Here is a 23,345-nt window from a genome sequence, read left to right as displayed (position 1 = left end):
TGCATTTTTCATTGAAGAATCCAAGGATAAAAGAGATTGAGTAACAAAGCTACATGGATAATGATTTTAGAACAGGAATTAAAACTTAACCCTAAATTCATGTTTTTTCTACTACGTGATACTTTGAGGTGGGGGGCAGATTCTCCTTTCCTAGATCTCCTTTAAAGCAACCAAATTACAGTGTCCACCATCCATAGACCAGGAAATGGGAAGGCAAGATTATCTGAAGATTGTTATCAAGCTCGGATGGCAATAGGTCCCAATTTGCTCATGACAATCTCTGTCTTTGCTGGTTGTCCTAATATAATTATCAACAGTGTCCCCCTTTCACTCTCAAAAATGTTTTGGTTTGGACCTGAGATGCTAACACTGTCTTTACACCATGAAGGTTAATCAGGATCATCAAGGAATTAGATCAGTACTTCTCAACTGTCATTACTGGACATCAAAATTATAGATTTGTAAATGTGCTACAGATTTAGATATTTTTTTAAAGTGGTATGAAGTTAAGCTAAAAGGGAATATAGATGTTTGAGGAAGATAAAAACCAGGTGAGCAACTAGACTGAAGAGACAACAAAGACAAGAGAAATAAAGAAGTCATGGAAATGTAAATGAAGAATTGCAATACTGGATGTGTCAACATATTTGTAGAAAAATAACTCACTTACTCATAAGATATTTTAAAAGACTGTTTGTAAAAGCAAGGTACTCCCCTAACACTTGATATTATCCCTTCCCAGGAAGCAAGTACAGTGAATAAGAATTCATTTCCCACTCCCCAAAGGGACATTTTAGCTAGGTTGATTATTTTGGCCCCTGTATGGTTTCCAGTGACCCACCCCTCAGAAAGAGTATCAGTCTCAAACCAGTACTTGGTTTGCTTCTCATCTACCTCGTGATTTTAAAATAACCACAGGGATATGTCACTTTTTACTCTTGATGTTGCCAATCTTAATATTTTCTTCATTCTTGCTGAATTATCTAATTCTTACAACGCTTTTGCTATTTAAATTCAAAGTTGTAGGTACACATGGTGATGATGTGGAGCAACTAGAACTCTCATTTACTGCTGGTGGGAGTATAAATTAGTATAATCACTTTATAAAATTCGATGTATCTACTATAATTGAACATAAATTACCCTTTAACTCAGTGAATCTTCTCCTAGATATAAACCCAGCAGAAACGTGTCCATATCTGCACCAAAAGACATATTCAGAAATGTTCACAGCAGCATTATTCATAGCAGCCCTTAATAGCAAACAACCCAAATATCCATCAACGTTAGAATGGATAAATAAATTGTGGTTTAGTCGTATAATGAAACACTATACAGCAATGAAATGAGATGAAATGAAAATGAAAAAAACTACTCCTCCTCTATATAACAAAGATGTACTATTCACAGTCATGTTTAATGAAATGAACTGGACTCAAAAAAAGTTTTATGTATGATTCTTTTTATGTAAAATTTGAAACAGGCAAGTCTAATGCATCATGTTAAAGTTCAGTTACTTTGGGAAGGAAATAAAGTTGGTGAGAGACATGGCAAGAGAGACTTCTGAGGTCTGGTAGTGTTCTATTTCTTGATCTGTGTGGAGGTTATAGGGTATGTTTTCCTTGTGACAACTCATTGAGCTGCATATTTATGATTTGGTATATATATATATATATTGCTGTATATATATTAAGCTGTGTATATATTATACTTTGTAACAAGAATATTCATTAAATACTTCAACAAGAATATTCATTAAATTATGCATTTTTTCACAGTAAGTCTAATTAACATCCATCATCACATAGTTACACATTTTTTTCTTGTGATGAGAGCTTTTAAGATCTACTCTCTTAGCAACTTTCAAATATACATTATTATTGACTATAGTCACCATGCTGTACATTACATCTCCAGAACTTATTTATTTATTACTGAAAGTTTGTACCTTTTGCCCCCCTTTACCCATTTCATCCACTCCCCACCCTCTTTGGCAACCACCAATTTTTTCTCTGTATCTACAAGTTCTATTTCTTCTTTTTAGATTGCACACATAAGTGAGATCATACAGTATTTGTCTTTCTCTAACTTATTTTAATTAACGTAATGTCCTCAGGGTTCATCCATGTTTTGCCAATGGCAGGATTTTCTTCTTTTTATGGTTGAATAATATTCCACTGAATATATTTGCCACAGTTTTTTAATCCATTCATCTGTTGATGGGCACTTAGATTGTTTCCATGTCATGGCTATTGTAAATAATGCTGCAGTGAACATGGGGGTGCTGATATCTTTTTGATTTAGTGTTTTTGTTTTCTTCAGATAAATAACCCGAAATGGAACTGCTGGATCATGTAGTAGTTCTACATTAAAAGATCCTTTGGCTGTTGTGTGGAGAAAGCAATTTCTGGGAGAAGAGTGGATGCAGAATCAAACATGGAGCCTGTTGAGATGGTTCAGTTAAGACGTGAACTTAGACCAGGGAAGGGAAGTGAAAATGGAAGAAAGTGAAAGCACTGGTTTTGAAGATTGAACTAACAGACTTGATGGGAAAGGAAGCAGTGAAGAAAATGAAGAAAATAAAGCTGACTCATAATTTTTGAGTTTGACCAACTGTGTGATGAGAATGACCAGAGGGTTGGATATGGGGGTGGACATCAACATCTAGTTTTTTGGAAATATAAAGTGTGAAATGTCAAAGTTGTCAGAAGGATATATGAATTTGAAGCTTGGAAACAGCAACAGCTAGAGCTATAAATTTAGAAATCATCTCTATTTATAGCCATTAAATTGGAATGCTTCATAACTTGGTTCTCAACCCTGCTTTTTTCAAAATTTTATCAGTGACTCTGGAAAAAGGTATAAGCAAAATCATGGTTTAACAGTAATTTAAGACACTGAAAACAGTCAAAAATAAGAAAATAACTCAAAGTATGACACTATTTAATAGGAATAATATAGTCATCCTCTTAGATTCAAATCATTAATTACTTCATACTAGCAGTGTGACCTAACCAAAATACAAATGAGTATGAAAGACTCAGAGATTTCAATATCTAATAGGATTAATTTGAATCAGCACTAGGAGAGAGTAGCCAAAAACATCAAAACAGTCTAGTGGCCAATATGAAGAAGGTAATATAGTATTCTTGCTCTACCCTGCACTGCTCAGACCCCAGACCAAGTGTTATACTTTAAGTGTGGTTTTTGAGATATGGAGCAGGTCCAGAGAATAAGAAAATTATAAGAAGCATTTGGTAACAGTGACACGTGAAGAACAACTGAAGGAAATAAATCTGTTTAGCTAGAAAAGAGATTCAGTAGGGACAGGGGTTGGTGTTCAGAAACTACTTTCAAATACTTCAAGAGCTGACATTTCACACTTTTTTTTATCTGTAGAAGTCAGAAGATGATAGAGAGATAAAGAAAAAGAAAGAAAGAGATAGAAAGAAGGAATAGGAAGGAAGGGAGGAAGGGAGGGAGAGAGGGAGAATTTTAGGTAGATAGATGACCCTGGCACATATGATGAAGAATGTTATAACAACCATATTGGGTTGCTTTATAAATTCCCCATTGCTAACTATTCCAACAGAGCCTGTATGCCACTTATGAAGATTCATTGATGGGTGATCATTAGTCTAGAACCTCTAAAGTTCTTCCCAACCCTGAGATATTGTTAGTAAGACTGTGACTGGGGAAAATAACACTTTGAAAAGGAAGAGAGCAAGAAAGCAAGAAAGAGAGAGGAAGGAGAGGAAGAAAGGGGAGAAAAAGGAAAACAGTTCTGTCATGGAAGCTCTTTCTCTGGCAGGAAAAAACAAACCAACAAGAAAACACTGAAGAAACTTAGGGGAAAATAAGATCCATGGCAGGAATGTAGACTTCTAAAGTAGGTTTTAATAGCCCAAAACATCTCCCTACACCTAAAAGAAATTTAACTGCATTTTAATCTTTTCCTAAAGGATAGTCCAACTCTTATAGATTATCAGCATCCTATAGCTAAAAATAACTTAAGCCTAAACAGTTTTTATTTGTCACCTCTTGCTTCTTCTATTATGCTATCTTTTTAATAAAAAAGACTTGCAATACATACATGGTGAAATTGGATAGGCTTTTCCAAGACAGTAAAATAATAACTCTATTTTTTGGCTCAAACATTTAGCTATTTGTGCTCTACTCCTTCAGAAAATACTTTGCTTTCATAGTAAGAGTCTTCAGAACCAAGTAATTTGAGTAGCATGCCCTTTACAGCAACATTCTGCAAATTCTACTATTTCCAAATAAAGTAGTGTGCAGTTTTTCAGGACCACAGTGTTTTACTATCTAAGTTTATTTTCAGTGACTTGTTTATCCAAGAGCTTCCAATGACCATAATATTATTTAAAAAGGAAAAAAAGCGTATTTGTTAGTAAAATGTGTAATTATGTGAATATATATAGACTGATAATAAGTGAGAAGCAAGATTTTTATATTCACTTACTATTATTAAGGGGAAAATAGTCACTCTACCTATCTGGTAAATAATTGTTATCATATCCCCAAAGTGAGATGGTGACATAAATACAGATGTTACAGGAAACTGTGTATATTTCAATGAAGTTTGTTGTTTCTCTTGAGGTTAGCATGATGAGAATGTTCTGAATGCTTCAAAGAATTCCTCTTTTTTTTTAAGAAAATGCAAACATCTACTAAAGTTGCTTTTGAAATAATACATTTATTCATTTAGTAATTATTTAACTAGAGAAGAATTACCTTACTCAGACATACAAGAATGTCAATAGTCCTACTGGTAATGAATTTAATAAAGTAACTTTAAAATCTATATTTGGATCCAATCCTCTCCCTATTCTAACAAGGAACCTGGAAGTTAATAAGCAGTTGGCAGGCAGTGAGGGTCTAACTAGGCTTCAGTGGCCCAGAAAGAATGGATACAGACACCTGAACTGACTAATTTATTTCATGTCTTTATGTAGTGTAGAAATGTGCCTTACAGTTTCATGTAACCACGGAACAAAAATAGACATTCTTTTAGTAAACTCTCTGGAAACAAAATTCTTCCCAGATATTTATTGATAGGAAAATATAATCTAAAAATTCTTCTGCCCAGCCCCTTGGCAGTCGCCCAGTCTTCCATCTGCCCCATGCAATTGGATTCCCTTTGCTTTTTTGCTTTTTTTTTTTCCCGTTGCGGAGCACAGGCTCCAGACGCGCAGGCTCAGCGGCCATGGCTCACGCGCCCAGCTGCTCCGCGTCATGTGGGATCTTCCCGGACTGGGGCACGAACCCGTGTCCCCTGCATCGGCAGGCGGACTCTCAACCACTGCGCCACCAGGGAAGCCCTCCCTTTGCTCTTGACTCCCAGATGACTCTCGCAAGAATTAAAGTTCACCTAACAGACACCAAAGCAGTAATTTACAAGAACCAGGTAGAAGGCATTCTGTGTTTTTGTCTTTATTCTTCTTTTGGAAATATGCAATAAGACTAAAATTTATTAAAAACAAAAACTAACAAACAAAACAAGCAGACAAAAAACTTCCCATACTTTTGACTAATGTAAATTCACTGTGTCATTTTTAAAAGTTGGCATTTACTCTAAATGAAAAGTAGAATAACATTTGCAAAAACAAGAATTACTAGAGAAAACAAAGGCTTCAAATTGAACTAAAATATTTTTTTGTCCAAAATAAAACCCCAAATTAAGAAAACAACCTCTTGATCTTTTGTTTTGATAACTAGTAATCTTATTGTGCACATTTCAGTTGGTATTTGAAAAACATTTAACTATGCAGAAATATGTTCCCATTTGAATGTAGAGGAAGTTGTACTTAATAAGAGTTTAATTTGAAAGTTAGTGCTCACCAACACTTAGTGCCTACTTCATGTTCTGGAAAGATAAAATACCAAAGTCCTGGGGAGATGTCTTATTTATACATACAGTATGCCAGAAATCAATGGGATGCTCAAAAGATTAAACAGGAACATCCTTTATTTATGGAAGACAGGATAAAAAAAATCCAAAATTAATTGTCATGCATTGTTTTGAATGAGAATAGAATGACGATCCTATCGGTTCTAGTCATGAATATAGACTTTTCAGGAGTGTACCTTCTTCCTCGTCTATTTCTAATAGCTAAGTATTCCCAAACAAAGTTAATTCTGGAAATTCTTGTGTATGAAAAGAGGTTATGGCCAGAGGTGGTACTATTTGAAACAGCCAGAAGATTAAGCTGGCAACAATTACAAACTAGCTACTGTGCGTTAATACTAAACTCAGAATTTGCTGGTTCACTCAGAATTTGCTGGTAAAGGCTAATTTTACCCAAAATGTGAACAGAGACAAGTGATAGGTAAGAAAAAAAATGAAAAAGCTTTTATTAAATACCATACAACTCTCTGGCACCAGTCCACAAAAGTTAATTATTGAATAACTTTAATAACAGACATTTTTTATCTGTTCCCTTAAACTTTTTTGTGGGGGCCCTGGGGAGGGGATAATTGGAGAGTAGGGGTGAAGGGGGGAGAAGATGAAAAGATACATGAATGAAGATGGAGTACGGGACAGGAAGTTATGGAGGGAAGTTTATGCAAAGCCAACTATCCACAAAGAGAATGACTCATGCAAGATACTGCAGGTCTTTCCAAATTTCTCAGGCTTTGCCTTGCTGCCAGCAAACAAGTCTGGGAAGGGATGCTTAAAGGACTTGGTAAGCAACCATCTAGCTGTTCCACCAACAAATCCATGAACTTCTCAGTTAAGGTCACCTAAAGCTTGCAAAAGTGCTGAAGAGTGTCAAAAATTACTAAGCTTTACAGCCTTAAGATGGAATCAAGAAGTCCCCAAATCTCATTTTTCCAGCTATAATCATTCAAACCGCCCTGGCCTTTGTAAGGAAAATGTAGGAGGCTGCAAGGTAGATAGGCCCTAGCAGTTGTTTCTTTTTGGTCTCTTAATGAGGTATATGTACATCCCTCAAATAATACCAGCATTATATTGAAAATCTGCAATTTAACTGATGATAATAAGTTCTGAAATTTTTACAGGGCAAACAAGTATCCTTAAGGTTAATTTTAAAAATCCCTGGAGTTTCTGACAAATTGGTATTACAATTCTGAGCTTTAAGCATGGGTTTGTAAATAGACAGCTGGAGCTTAATTATTCCCATTCACATGAAGACCTGTTTCAGCAGTATCTTATCCAATGTTCTCACCCCAGGAAAGGAGGGAAAAGGTGATTTTGGCCTCCAGGGGACATTTGGCAATGTCTGGAAATATTTTTGGTTTTCACGACTGGTGAGTACTACTGGCCTCTAGAGGGTAGAGGCCAGGGATGCTGCTAAACATCCTGCAATGCACAGGACAGTCCCCACAACACAGAATCGTCTGGTCCAAAATATGAATAGTGTTGAAGCTGAGAAACCCTGCCTAATCCAAATGCTTTAAATATGATCAAACCATAATAGTGAAATCAAGAAGTCATTATTTTCATTAATAACCAGTTTTCACAAAGGTCGTTTGAACAGAACCTGCCTAAAGTTGTATGTAAGCATACAGAGGGAATATATATATATACATATGTGATCTGGAAAAAATTTAAAAACTGAAGAAAAAAATAGATATTTTTATTCATAAAAGTATTCACACACAATTTTCAAGGAACCAGAAATATAACCTTCTTTCTTAGACACTATGCTGAGAAAGGTGACGAACAAAATGGTTATAAACTATCCTACTCAAAAATACTAATACATTATCAAGTTGTTATTCTTCAAATATATTAATAACCATTGGAAAATCAGCCCTCTTGTACCAGTGCAGAAAATAAATGCACCGGTATGGGATTTGTTATGAAATTTTTTAGTTCCTTGGGTTATAGGGCAATTTTAAAAAATTAAAGAGAGCTTACTGGAGAGTTATTCTGTGGTATGGAAGATCCTAGAGAGTGCTCAGCCATTTAGCTCCCGCCCACCTCCTCTCTTCCCCCTTTTCTGGTAGATCTCCCACTTAGAGGAAGCAGGATACTACTTGCTGTGGTAATCACTCTGGTTTAAACTCCTTGAGGACAATAGTAGCTAAGATTTTCTAAGCATTTACTAATAAGATAAGCAAAATCATTGTTACAGCTCATCTCAAAAAATTTTATGTATTAGAATGGTGAGTTGGACAAGAATTTCATCCAAATAAGAACCTTCACTGCAGCACTATTTACAATAGCCAAGATAAGGAAGCAACCTAAATGTCCATTGATAGTTATATAGATAAAGAAGATGTGGTATATATATACAATGGAATATTACTTCACCATAAAAAAGAATGAAATAATGCCATTTGCAGCAACATGGATGGACCTAGAGATTAATACTAACTGAAGTAAGCCAGACAAAGACAAATATCGTATGATATCACTTACATGTGGAATCTGAAAAAAAAAAAGATACAAATGAACTTAAATAAATACAAAACAGAAATAGACCCACAGACATAGAAAACAAACTTATGGTTACCAAAGGAGAAGGGGTGGGGGAGAGAGAAATTTGTAAACAAATGGACAAATAAATTGTTCTCTTTTAAGCTCCACATTAAATACAACAAATCTAGATGAGTCTGGATGAGTTTCTTTTAACTTAGGTTTTAGAGACACTTTTTCATCGATACCTACCATTTTACAAATGAATCTATAAGCTATCCCATTAAAACCAAGTTAATTTTACCTTCCTTTTGGCCTCCTCTCCCTGCCACCTGAAAAAATGAGTCAATTACTTGTGATAACTATTGCAAATGTCTTACTAATCCCACTAGAAATGTAAATGTGGCAAGAGGACAGAGAAGGATAAGGAAAGAAGCCCTAACGCCAGATTTTCAGCCACTGCTTAAGCCCACTCTAGCACTATGGGAATGACTTTCTTCTTTGGATGAAACATCTGGAAATCTTAAACTTCAAACTTGAATTTTAAGTTTGAGGAAAATAAGTTTGTACAAAATGTTATTTAGCTGTAAACTCTCTCTTCTTTTCCATCTCCTGGTAATTGATATAACGGATTTCCTTAAGGATTAATGTTTTCTATTCACTTTGATAAACAGTTGTTGGGCAACAACTCTAGAAAAGTCCCAACTCTCAGAGTCAAGCGTGCGTTGGTGAATAGAGGAAGTAGAGAAATATAGAAAAAGCAATAAGCAGAATGTCTAAGTCATCACTTTGGAATTAATTGAACATAGATAAAATTGGGAAAGAAAATAAGAAATAAGGGAATGGGCAAGCAGAACCACTTCTGGGAGAGAAGGAGCAAAGTTTGCATAACATTCAACTATGTTAACACTCTACAGCGTTACAACACTGCCATCCATACGCAGTAGTAGCAGTACGTAAACTTTTTATTTAATTATTAGACTACTGAGTTTTGGCTCCAAAGTATTTTTCCAATTCGGATCCTGCTGTTTTTTCGTATATTTTCAAAAATAGTCTTTTTCTTTCAGAAGAAGTAATTCTTCAAATCTAGTTCACACAAGGGGATTTGATATGTTCAGTGAGTTCCTGTATTCAGCAATACCTACGGGGTGCCTACTATGCCTTAGGCTCTGAGCAAGCTGCAGGCACCCCCTCAAGTCTAGGACTCATTATTTTGCTTTCAGCAAATTTTCACTAGGTGCTTTTCCTCCCCCATGTGTAAGTCCACCAGACCTTAAACCCTTTATGAACGTGCAAGCTCCTCCCTTCTGAAAGCGTTTGTGTGAGTAGTTCACAGGCTGGTTCATCTACTGCAGTGTGGCTTTATGATAGGGGTTTGTTTACATGGTTCCTACAAGGTAGTTGCAGATGTGACTGCATCTTAGAGATACCTGAAATCTTTCAACAGGATCTGATCCAAAGGAAAAGTAAGTTATAATTTAGAGAGAGAGTGGAAAAAAAAAAAAAATCAGACCTCCCCTTATGGTCTGAAGATGCAAACCCATAGGGGTTAGGAGGCTCACGTACCAAGTTTCATATTCTCATGGTGCCTCCAGCTGACTCACATACTCTGGGTACTGGGATAGCTGAAGAGCTGATGTGCTTGCGGGGTCCCCTGGCACTTGCAAGGTTGCCTGGCATTCAGGTGTGTTATGGCTGCTTATCTCACAGTGCAGCAGTAACAACGTTGATTGGAAGCGTACTGTGTGTAGGGACCACGTAAGAGGTTTACTTGAATTAATTCATTTAATTCTCACGGGACAACACTGTGAAGCAAGCACCACTGCTCCCATTTTACAAGGAGGCAGCTCCTTATAAGGAGGCTTCCAAGAGGCTCGGTACCTCGCTCCGGAGCACACAAGGTAAACAGTAGAGCCTACAGGTGAACACAGGCCTTCATATTCGATACCTCCACGCTCTTAACCACCAAGCTGCCTCGCTGCAGTGTGTCCGTTATCCCTGGGTCAACCTGCCGGCTCTTACACATACAGTTCTAGGTGTCGTGCAATGTGACCCAAGAAGCCTTCCTGCCCCTTGTGGGCCGAATTCGGGTCCTCATCCCCGAGACGCGCTTCGCCCACCTGGGCAGGGCCGGGATCTGCCTGGTTGGACATCCCCCTGATCCCTCTCCTGGCCTGGGCCGGACTGGAACCCGACCAGGGACGGGCGGCAGGGTGCGCGGGGAGGGAGCCATCTCGCGGGCTGCGTTCGGCCCCCGCCCCCTGGCCGGGCCGAGGGGCGGGACTCGGGCCGCGCGGGCCCGGGAGCAGAAGCCGGCAGCGGGAAGCTACCGCCGTCCGGGCCGCTCTGGGAGAGGCGAGGCGAAGAGAGGCGGGGCGGGGCCGAGCGCAACGGGAAGGCGAAGCTGCGCGGGCCGGGAGCCGCGCTGCGCCAGCCGGGCTGCAGCTGCCGCGCACCAAGCGCTGAGATGGGGCTGGAGACCGAGAAGGCGGATGTCCAGCTCTTCATGGACGAGGACTCCTACAGCCGCCACAGCAGCGTAGATTACGCCGACCCCGAGAAGTTCGTGGATCCAGGCAGCGACCGAGATCCCCACCGGCTCAACTCGCATCTCAAGGTGAAGCCTGGGGCGGGCCCTACCCTGGACCTGAGGCTGACCCAAGTCCCCGCTAAGGCCTGGGAGTGGGGGTGCCCCCTCTAACTTGCTCCGACCCCAACTCCCACCCTCGCCACTGGGTCAGCGCCGCAGAGTACGGGATCCGGATTCCCTCTGTGGGGCCGCCTGAGTAGCCAGGAATTCTTAGCCAAATTCCTGTCCGCCCACCATGACCCTAAGAGAAGGTGGGGCACCGCAGCCAAGTCTTTCTTGCTTCTCCCACCCCGAGCTCTCCCGTATCCTGGAGAGGCAGGTTGGGCGACAGTTCAGGATCCCTGAGTCTTGTCTCCGCAGGTGGGATTCGAGGATGTGATTGCAGAGCCCGCGTCTACGCACTCTTCTGACAAAGTGTGGATCTGCAGCCACGCTCTCTTTGAAATCAGCAAATACGTGATCTACAAGTTCCTGACGGTGTTCCTGGCCATTCCCTTGGCTTTCGCTGCGGGAATTCTCTTTGCCATCCTCAGCTGTCTGCACATCTGGTGAGAAGGGGCACACTGGGGTGGGCCGGCTTTCTGAAACGTAGGAATGTTCTTTGCCACCTGCCCCCTGCCCTCCCCTTCTCCCAGGCCGGCTTGCAGCCGAAAGAAGGCGCATCATCTCTGAACGCAGTAGCAGAACTGGGAGGCCTTGAAGGGTAGTGTGCTTTCTTTAGAATTGTAGGTTGGGTTAGGAGTTTAAACAGAAGAAGGAAGGTCCCTCTGTCCACGGGTGTGATCTTCCTTCGAATGCTAAAGCCCAGCTGACTGTGGAGGTGGAGATCTGGAAGCCATGCTTCCAGCCACAGGCTGCTCTCTCATAGGGCCCTGTTTTGACTTGTGCCCATGGTTCTGGGCAGGGCTCTTATTTCTTTCATCACCTTTTATTCAGTCACCACCTGTGCTTGGGGTAAAACAAAAGAGATCTCTGAGCAGAATGCCAGTGACAGTATCATTGCAGAGGGATGTCAGACCTGGTTAAGCAGTGCTATGGAGAGGCGGCTCCAATCCTGTCACTGGCAAATGGCAAGGATGAGAACAGAGGAGAGGCAAGATGTGTGCAGTTAAGGTGAAGGGGTCCGCAGCACAAATGAATGAAACTCAAACTGCAGGATAATGAAATGAGAAGGCTTCCAAGTTACTTTTTCACCTATGAGGCACCAACAGGAGTGGCATCTAGTAAAAGGGGAAATAAATATAGAAACCTATTGGACATTTTGGGACATTTTGAGTAACTTTATTCACACATGAAATGCATCATAAAGCTATAGAGAACATTTCTAAGCGTTAAAAAATTTAAAAGGAAATGTCATATTTTACCAAGAAGTTTTGTTATTGTTGTTTTTAAAAATGTCCACTTTATTCTGAGAGGAAGAACATTCAGATTATCCCCTGTATGGCAACAATTGCCAAGCTTGTCTTTTAGGGCAGTCCTGCAGAAATGTATAACCCCAGATGTCTCCATGTCTTTCATAATCACTTTATATGGTATTGCCACACCCTAATACATGTTGTGTTCATTGTTAGAAGTTATGAAATTGTTCTCCGTTCCCCTTTACCATCTGAATCAATTTCTTTAGTCAGTTAGCTAGCTAGTTAGTTCAACCAAGAAAGTTTATTGAGTGCTTAGTTTGTGCTGGGCACTGGGCCCAGAATGAATAAGATGCAAGATCTGCCTTCAGCTTACTCACAGCACATCAGGACAACTGGCTAGGTACAGAGGTGGCTGCTGAGGAAAACCCAGCTAGATCTGTGGAGGAGGGAAGCACAGGGAAGGCTTTTAAAAAGAAAAGGGTCTACAAAGGCTTTTAAAGGATAAATTGAAGTTCACCCAATAAGTAAAGGATAAATAACAAACATCAATTTAATTTGATCACTAAAAACTGTAAACAATTAAACTATATTGAAAGTGCCAGAAAACTGCCAGAGGAATGAAAATCTTTGCCTGTTTACATGAGCAGATCAACAAAGGATATATATAGTTAAGCTTATATTTTGACATTAGCACATGAATTTTTTTTAAAGATGCCCAAGTCAGTGCATAAAATTTTGGATTCCTAATTGAATAAAACCAGTCATCTAAACTCTATGTCCATTTTCTCACCTTCCAAAATGTGAAAAACTGAGTGACCACATAACATATTGTGAAATGTTGGCTATGAAGCTATTTGGAAACATAGAGTGCCAGTCAACAAAGCTAGGCTTTCCTAAAGCACTTGTGGAATAACTGACAACAAAAAGGTTTCCATTTACTAAATGGCGGAGAGATATAAGTAAAACTACAATTAACCAAATGATGCTTCTCTCCACCTGGCTCTCCTGAGAATGGGAGATGTTTTTTTGTGTAGTGCTTCCAGAGGTGAATCATCAAACCACTTCCTTTTCAGCCACAGAAAATGTATTATTTAACTATAGCTTATTTTTCAAATTACATTCATGTGGGACATTAATATTTAACTGTCATACATTTGTCATCAGGCAGCTGTGATTGCAAGTAGAGGAGTAACTTCAAACAAAAATGTTTAAAAGTTAGTTTATACCTTGATAAAATAGATTTATCATTAATGGATCACATTCCAGTGACACAATAAGACCAGATCAAGGAGAGGCCTTATAGAAGAGCAAACCCATTTGAGTAAACTTTTTTTCTTGGTGATCAAAGCTATGAAAATATGCAGTAATAAGTTCTTTGAACCACACTGCATGGTCACAATGGATCTGACTTTAGATTATTTAAACAAACAAACAACAAAAACAAAACACTCAGAACTCAGTCTGGTGATGCTGGATCCTAGGCCAGAAGTACAGGTCATTAGGGACCGGTGAATTGGTTTGAGTCTATACCATAAACTGAGGTATATGCCATTTGGCAACCACAGGTTATTGGTCATAAGTGGATCATACCAAAGAAATGTGGCTTGGACCCCTCTACCTTTTATTTTTGCTGGGATGCAATTCAAATAAATGGTCCAACTGATGGAAATTCAGTAGTAGCAGTCTCATTTCCCAGAAGACTTTTTAATACAGCAAATTGCTGTGACAAGGCAGTCTTATGGAACTATAGTTAATACAAAGCTAAACAGAAGTCCCAGTTCTAATGGATTTATTATCCAATGGATAAATATATAATCTTGCTAATTATAAGATTTATTTAAGCAATATTTGGTTGGTCACATAGAGCCCCAACCAAGTTTTGAGTCACTCCAAATTGCCTGGAGTTTCAGAAAGGAAACTAACTGGGATGTTGAGAACACAATTTAAGTTTGTTGTCAGTGGATCACTGGATCCTCTGATCCAAAGTGAGAGAACAACAACTTGAAGAAAATAAAATTAAAATGAGTTCACCACATCCTATGAACTGAGTCCTCAAATGTGGGCAATTGCACTTTGCTGCACTTTTGTCCTGTGTTTAATTCCCTCTTAGGACATGGAGATCTAAAGAGTTAGGGGAAAGAAAATTTCTCAGCCTAAGAAAGAATGGAAAGTGCATTATATTCTGAGGGAAGTGAATTTGGCTAGGAAGCTTTCCAAACTAAACTTAAGTCAAATTGAGATTATTTTGTCATAATTGTTTCATTATATATTCTGACTTCAAAATAGTTCTATTTATTATTCATTATAATGACAGCATCATATGGACCTGTCAGGGATGCATAATAAGTGTTAATCCTGATAGCTGGTCTATAAGATTTCCTATTCTTACTTTAATTTGTAGTGATTTGCCCAAGGCCACATATCAAGTGAGAAACATAATGGGATAAGAAGTTAAAAGTTGCTATCATTCAGGTTGCTGTTCAACTATGTAATTCTGAAACACCTAGTAATTAATTTTCTTTAAAAAATTGCTTCAAGTCTTTAGCACTTGGAACAAAACACAAGATAAATATAATCTATGCAGGTAGTCAATATGAAAAATTCAGTATTCTAAAAATATCTCAATCACTCAAATGCCTGATCTTCTCTTTACTTTGGGCTAAATACAACAGACCTTTATTTAAGTCACATTTTAATAGTAAACCAAGAAAATCAACCTTACTTCTTTGTGCCCACCCGAGTAATAATAAAAATTCTATTGAAGCCCTCCAACAATGCCTGAGAGTTCACAAACACTTTTGTGCCCAAAAAGCATTACTATGACAAAGAACATTATTCAGAGGACTACAGAAAAAATTAACCAGCCTGAGAAATATGAAAATATGTGGTTATCTTAAGAAAAGGCATAAAGAAAAAATAAATTTAGGATACTCTAGTTTTTCTTGTCTAAGAGTTCTGACATAATTGAAGGGCTCTTTTAACTGTACTACACAACCCTTTTCAGTGTGTGTAATTACTGTGGAAAATTAATAATATAAAGCATATGAGAATACTAAATTCACTTCCGCTCAAACATTTATTAAGGGTAAAGGATGTCCTAACTTAAAAAGCTTACATTCTAATAGGAAAGACAGAAATATAAGCAGTTAGCATCCATTATGATATCTTTTGGTAAATTTGAGGATTAAGAAGTTTGTTGCAGTACTTTAGACGCACAAAAAAGGGGTATCCAACCCAGCCTGGTCCAATGGGGAGGAAGTGGGATGAGACAACAGGAAAAGCTACCAGGAAGTAGGACCTCAGAGACATATGAAGATTTAGGCAGGTTAATGTTTAGGGGCAGAGATCAGGTATATAAATTTACTATTTTGTTTATCTTTTGCTTTACTATTTTAGATTGCCTGCTACCAATAGAAAGAATATTGGTGTTTATCATGTACATTCTTGTTTATTTTTTTTAAGCAACATATTTTCTGTGCATCTTATCATGATGTGGGTCACTGTTCATTTGTTTCAAATGCTTAATCCGGCTTAGGTGAGCTGGGCCATTGTTATATCTTTTCATGCATATGCAATAGTCAGTGGCCTTATTTGGTAACACTAATAATCTTTACACATCTCTCTTCCTCCATTCCAGGATTATAATGCCTTTTGTAAAGACCTGCCTAATGGTCCTGCCTTCAGTGCAGACAATATGGAAGAGCGTGACAGATGTTGTCATTGCCCCATTGTGTAGGAGCGTAGGACGCAGCTTCTCTTCTGTCAGCCTGCAACTGAGCCATGACTGAATACTTGGACCCCAGGTCCAGAGATTTGGATACTGTAATACTTCTTTGTTGTTATAACATAAAGGCACTACTGTTCTGTTAATTCCCCAAATGTTCAAATTAAGAAAGCTATTAAGATGGGCAACCACATGTAGAAATGTTTATTTTCAGATCTTTTCAAATAATACTTTTCTATATTAAAAGCCAAGGATTTCATATCTAACTTTATAACCAGAATTACTCAGTAGGTTGGCAACACTTAATTTTGAAGGCAGACAGTTCTTGCTTTAGAATGTAAGTATACATTTTGTAATGATGAATCTATAATGATCAAGGGACATTTCTCTCAAACACTACAATAGTTTTGTGTACAACTGCTCATAAAAATATGGAATTTCTTATTTTTCTTTTACTTTAGAAGTAATACTTTTTAAATTACCTTTGCAGGTAAAGTCATGGGGATACTTAGAGATAAGATAATACAAAGATTCTAGAAATTACAGTAACAAAAGTATACAGTGATGATAGGGGCTCTCAAATATGATAAAACAAATGTGAAAATAGATTCATGAAAGTATGTTCCTTTAAATAGGGCATAGTTAACCTACAGGCATATTTAACAAGATGTTTCAATTTACTGTATATTTTGTACTTATTGTAAATGTTTCTCTAATCAGATTTAAAGAACTCATTATATTTGCTTTAAAGAACTCATTATATTTGTTATCTTGTTGAGCTAATATATAGGAGGAGTAAATGTGTCTTCCACAAGGAACTTCACTGGTGAGATTGCACTGTCTTGATTACATAAGCATATGCATCTTGTTTGGTAATAGAATGGAAAAGAGATATACAAGGCTTTTCTTTCTAACTTTTCCAAGCAAAATCCTGAAGTGTTTTATGGCTGATGTTTATCTGGCTGTGATCTTAATACAAACCCAACTGATATTTCATCTAGGAGATGCTTTCTGTCTTGTAATTAGAAATTAAACCTGTATTCTGCATTCCTATTAATATTTCGCTTTACCTTCAAGTAATATTGCTGCTATTTAATAACATTTTAAAATAAAGGCTATTTCTGACACTTAAGTACAATTTCAACTACAGTAATTCACGTAGTAATTTCAGGAGAGTTGTCAATTTACTGGGTCCATGCTACTGAGCTACGTATATATAAATTAAAAACTAACAGCTGCAAACTTTCAAGATGTTATCTAATATGAGTCTTGTTACACAGTATAAAATTATTCTTATTATTTTTGAACTGTAGAGTCCTATTTCAGTGTTATGAGTCACTGTTGTTTTAAAAATCTCTATTGCAAAATGATAGGCATGTACAAAAGATGTCTCTGATGTGAGTGGTTAACTATAATTTGCTTATCTTAAAAGTGTATAAATGCTCAAATTTCAGAATTACTATTAGAACTCGGATTAACATTCCTTTGAATATCTTCATAGAGGACAACTCCTCATTCAATGAAGATTAATTTTATTTTCCCAAATTCTAAGGCTGGTGAATATACAGGATGACTGTACTGGAATACTATTGGGGACCAAAGCAAATGAATGATCAGATTATGAAACTCATATCCTTTTGAAGGTAGCTACAGAAGAGATTTTTTCAAAGCTGCCTTAGGCCATTCATGCTTAGAAAACACTCTCATGATCATTAACTTCAAGCATTACTACTCATTTGACTATATAGATGTTACTATATAGTTAAAAAGGTCAATAAGTCTCATGACTTTATACCTTATATTTAAGATGTTTTTAAAAAATATTTGGATATGTTGATTGGGCAAATGTATTTGATCAATAAAATATCTATTTAAATAAATCATGAGCTTCTATCTTCTAGTTATTGGTAAGTTTTAAAGCCAAAATATATACACAGTCATATAACAAAACCTATTAACTTGCAAAACGTAGAATATGTGATTTCCTTATTTCTGAATAACATTGATCATTTTCAAAATAACTTTTTATTGAGATTTGCCATTAACTATTTTATTTCAAAGATTGAAATTTTGTACCAAGTGAATCCAGGTTTCATGTGCAAATATGCTGGTTCTTTTATTTGGGGGTAGGGAAGAGGTGGGTGATGATGGGACTTTCCCAGTATCCATAATAAACTTTTTAAAAACTCATAAAATGTGTTTATTGCTTTTACTACATGTCAAACTCATCAATAAAGAACATTTTAAAACTAATTTTTCCTTATTTAAAAAACTCATAATATATAAAAATACATGAGTTATTGCTTATTCAGGAATGTATTTGTGGAAAATTACAAGATTGGTAATTTAACTTTTTTGTTTTCCCAGCATTTAAGAGGTTCCCTATAAACATTTCTATCATTTGATGAATATGATAGAATAGCATGTTCTTAAACCAACCATACTTCATATTCTTCATGAAATAAAGTATCTTGCTAATGCTAAATAAACTTATATTTCTGTTTTCAATTTTTTAAATAAGAAAATAAAACAATATAAGTCACATGTTCTTGGATACCAGTACCATGAAGCCAGACCAGAGTCCAAAATTATTTTTGGAAAGTCAATATGTGAAAAGTAGTTGCTGATATTGGCATAGATTTTCTTGTTGTTAGTTAATCTGGAAAAATGACCAATCTCCAATAATAAAACATGCGTTTAGCTTTTTAAAGTGCTCTTTAAAGTTGTGAAGAACTTAAAAGTCCCTCTTTTCAATAGTTGTCTACATCCCATGAATTTATTTAAATACCTTTCTTGGGAAGCTGTTGGAGTTTAGTGAAAAGAGCCCTGCCCTCCAGGTCAGGCATCTGGATTCCTGTCTCAGCACTGCCATTACTGAGGTGTGTCACCTCCTGCAAATGGTTTAATCTCAAGGTCTCAGTTTTCTTATCTTTAATGAGAGGATTAGACTCAAGGATCTCTTAGGAGCGTCCCATCTCATTGTTTCCTGTGACTTCTGTAGAATGAAGACTTGGCTATGTACATGCATGTATATGCAATCTTGCTGTTCAGTCCAGGAATTTTTTTAAAGGCATTTTTTAAAATCATGAATTTTTTATCAATTAAAGGACTGGCATGCTATAAACACAGGAATTAATGCATTCACTTTTCACAGTTCTGTTGATTATGAGACTGTATGTGGCTTTGATTCTTCATGACAGGGATTCCTAGATTTACAACAATTCTAAGTCTTTATTATTGTGACAGTTTCCCCCCAATAATATGTTACTCTATTTTAAATTAATTACAATTTATTTTATTTATAGATTTTTCTACCCAAATCACTGCTATACCACCATAATCACGGCCATCTTCATCTTTTGCCTGCCTAGTTGCCACAGCCTCTTAACTGGTCTCACTCCCAGCTTCAATATGATCTTTTCCAATCCATCTTCCCCTTCAAAAAAGAAGTGATCTCATGAAGACTCCATGTCATTCCCCTGCTTAAACTATCAATTATATGCCATTGCCCTTAGAATAAAATCCAAACTCTTGAGCAGTGTTCACAAGGCCTTCACTATCAACCCACTGTTGTCTTCAGCAACTATCTTCTGCAGCCCTCACTGAAGTGCCCAGCCCTCTCCTGTCCATGGCAGCATCACTCTTCCCCTCATGGCCTGTCTAACCCTTCCTGTTTCCAGAACCCCACCACATTAAGTGCTTCTTCTATGTCTTCATATAAAATCTTGTACAAACCCCCATTATCACTTACCACATGGTAAAACTAACCCTGTTAAATAACCCCACTAGACTGCTGGTTAGGTCTTTGAGAACCAAAAATATGACTTCATCTTTGTTTCCTGGGGTTCTAAAATGGTGCCAAGCACTTAGTAAGGTCAATCAATATTTTCTGAATGAACAACTACATGAATAAATAATTGAAGAAAATTTGGGATGATTGCAGAGTTGGAGTGGGAATCACATTTTGACATCATAATTTTCTTCATTTGCATGAGGGGTTTGAAAAGTACTGATCCTAATAAGATTTTCCTTCTCATCATTTTCTCACTCATGAATCATTAAGTTGGGAAAATGAAAATGTATGTAAAGCATATCAAGTATATTTCATCTTTTGGGGTAATGCCTATCTTTACTCTCAATTTTCTTGCCTGAAATTTATTTTCACGGCTTCAGGGGTAGGAAATGCTAGTACTTAAAACTGGTTTGGAAACATTCTCTCTGGCATTTTAGAATGTTGCTATTTCTTTTACTATCCTATTTCCCATTTTGAAATTTATACTAAAACATTGTTTTTATCGAGTTTTACATTTTAGAAAACACAGTCCCATACACTGTCTCATTTGAATCCAGGACAAATTAAATAGCATAGTGGAGAAATCACATAAATAATGGCTCAGTTTCTTTAGCTTGCAATTTCATCATTTTTGAATGTTTACTTAAGATAACAAGAGCTTAAAGAATTTTTACAAGATTACATATTACTTTCAGATAAAAAAAAGTAGGTAGTGTTGCAATGAAAATGTTGCACCGCTAATGCAACTTATCATAAATCAGGATTTGGTATATTTCCTTCCTTCACGGTATATGTGTATGTAGGGAGGACAAGAGAAGGAATTGAAGGAGGAGGGAGCAGAAGATAAGGATATACTAGATATCTAGGTTATATGTTTTAGGAATAAAAATAATTTCGGCTTCCATAGCTAATCTTCCCAATTTCTTCTCCCTGTTTACTACCAAATGAGCAAAAGAAGGCACGCTGTTGTATTTTAAAACCATTTTTGCACCCACTCTTCAGCTTCTTTCTTCAGACTATATCTGAACTGCTCCCACTGCAGCCTTATACCTTGATGCTTGTTTAAATGAATGATACCTTTGGGTGAGGTAACATTTCAGTCTACTAGTAGACATCCATTACTTCACTGTGAATGGATGATCTGAGAAGGGGATGCTGAAAACTATATAAGGGGCCCTAGCATGAGGGCCTTGAGTGGAGTGCCACCTGAGAGCATCTTACACTGATTAAAAGACACGCCACCAAAGTGAAAGTCAAGACAGAAAAGGGAGAACAGGAGGCTCCAATGACACAATCTTTACCCTTCACAGTTTTGCTTTTGGACACCTCTGTTCAAACCCCTAGCGAAGGGGTCTGAACAGGGTGGAAGGAGTTGAAGTCAGCTAAGACCATAAAGGAAAGTTCCTTATGTCTTGTTAAATGAAAAGGGCCTTGGGAGGGGGCATGAGGGCTCTCCTAGAACCCTGTGCCCTAAAGAAAATGGCAGAAGAGCAAAAGTTAAAATGAAAACTGTACTACAACTTGTGACCATCTGTCTCTCTTCCACCTCACCTCTCTGTGCTGTTGACTGTTGCCGTGTATCTGTGGCAAAGAAAGAAGACCATGCAGCAGTCAGAGAAATCAGAGGACACCACTTCAACAATTATCCAAAAATAGGACAGACACCTATCTGCCTGCACTTGGACGTGTCAGGTCATTCAGCTTGGCTGCACAGCTGGAGAAGTTGTTTTGCCATTATAGGAAAAGGTAGGGGTGGAGAACGATGAAAGAAAGGAAGAGACATGACTCAGAGTGGGAAAGAGCACGTAACCAAGGGCAAATATTTCTCCCAGACATAAATGGTTCAGGAAGAGATAGGAGCTACAGGTCATCTTTGGAGCATTCTTTTCTCTCCCTGCCTCTGAGTAGCTTGTCATCGAGCACCTGCCAGTAACAAAAGGGGAGAGAAGGGCAGGAGGCAGGACCTGCCTCTAACTGAATGGCACACCAGTTCCAGCCAAGTGCTGGCTCAGCTAACTGGGACAGTGAAACAAGGAGTCATTTGGAAAGTTGCAGGGATAAACACAGCATTTCCCAGGGAGGCAGGTGGCAAAGATAACATGTTTCTTTTACTGAGGAGGACACCGGTTGGAATCCTTCATGCATTACAACAGTGGGAGAATCCTGATCTCTGGTACAAATAATAACATTTCCATTTGTTAAGCATTTATTACTTGCTGGGCATTTATTTAATCTGCACAATAACTCTATGATGTGGGTTCTATTATTGTTTTTCAGATGAGAAAACTGATGTCCTTAAGTTGAAGAATTTTCCCAAGATCACATGGGAGTCAAGATCTGGGCCAAGAGAGTCTGACACCAGAGTTCAGGCTCTTAATCACTACAGAGATTATCGGCTATTTCTAGGATGTGGGTATGGCTGTTCTAATGACTAATTCTGCCTTCCGACCAAAATCTTCTTTTTTATTCATTGTTCAGTCATGTCACCTTTCCTGCTATGAGAAGCACCTTTTTTCTTTCCTTTCTCCCATAAATGGAGTCAGTACAAAGTCCTCAGTGGTGGGAGCGCCCTACAACCTGGTATCTGGGCTCCCTGTACCTTCCTCACTCTGCCCCCTTCTGATCCCTGAGCCCTCCCCCAGCCCTATTCTCTACTTTCCTGAGCACACCACTTCCTTCCCTGTATGATTTGTGCCCTAGACCCTAACACTCCAGCTAATGTCAGAAAAATATCTTTCAGGAACTTCCCTGGCAGTCCAGTGGTTAAGACTTCGCCTTCCAATGCAGGGGGTGTGGGTTCTATCCCTGGTCAGGGAGCTAAAATTTCACATGCCCCAGGGCCAAAAAAAAAAGACATAAAACAGAAGCAATATTGTAACAAATTCAAATAAAGACTTTAAAAATGATCCACACCAAAAAAAAAAATCTTAAAAAAAATTTTTTAAAAAGAAGATTATCTTTCACATGCTATTATTCCCATGTTTTATAAATTTCATAAAATTGCACTACCTTTAACAAAAACTTTCTTATTATGTATCAGAAACACAATGATGATCTTTCTCCTCAATACTAAACACCTAGACATGTAAAATTTTAATAATTACAGTAATAATTTCTCGTTAGGCTAAGCATATACCTTTCGAGATAGGGGCCATATTTCATATCTTCATTTGGTTGGAAATTTCTTATCAGTTTGCACAGCTTTTAGTATGTTATCCAATCCTATTGTCATTTATTTTACCTTGAAAATTCCAGGGAAAACCATATATAATTTTATTTTCCTCCAATAAGATAATTTGCTCACGAGAAATTTTAAAAACAGAAAAACCAGATTGGCGTATACAATCATATTAATGGCTTGGTTGTATATTGTCATACTGCTTTTCAATAGGCTTGTACAATTTACAATTGCAATAGCAGTGTATGTGTCTCCACACATTATCAGCATTCATGTGTATATATGTATATCAGTAAAA

At 37.6% G+C, this 23,345-nt stretch overlaps 1 protein-coding gene across 2 annotated transcripts; it reads left to right on the top strand.

Annotated features, from left to right (window-relative positions):
- Positions 1-10,383: 10,383 nt before the first annotated feature.
- Positions 10,384-22,620, top strand: CAV2 (caveolin 2). Of its 2 annotated transcripts, none has more exons than XM_004269861.4 (3): positions 10,384-11,021; positions 11,355-11,542; positions 15,990-18,565. In XM_004269861.4, exons 1-3 carry the CDS (start codon positions 10,872-10,874, stop codon positions 16,138-16,140), a joined length of 489 nt encoding a protein of 162 aa, XP_004269909.1. In that variant the 5' UTR covers positions 10,384-10,871; the 3' UTR covers positions 16,141-18,565. The 2 variants fall into 2 exon arrangements, with proteins under 2 accessions (XP_004269909.1, XP_033284141.1); XM_033428250.2 differs by lacking the exon at positions 15,990-18,565 and adding an exon at positions 22,147-22,620 and having other exon boundaries at positions 10,721-11,021.
- The last annotated feature ends 725 nt before the right edge of the window (positions 22,621-23,345 follow it).

Source organism: Orcinus orca, chromosome 9 (genome assembly GCF_937001465.1).
Source record: "Orcinus orca chromosome 9, mOrcOrc1.1, whole genome shotgun sequence".
Taxonomy (NCBI): domain Eukaryota; kingdom Metazoa; phylum Chordata; class Mammalia; order Artiodactyla; family Delphinidae; genus Orcinus; species Orcinus orca.
Note: the sequence above shows the minus strand (reverse complement) of the source record. Positions and strands in the feature narration are given on the sequence as shown.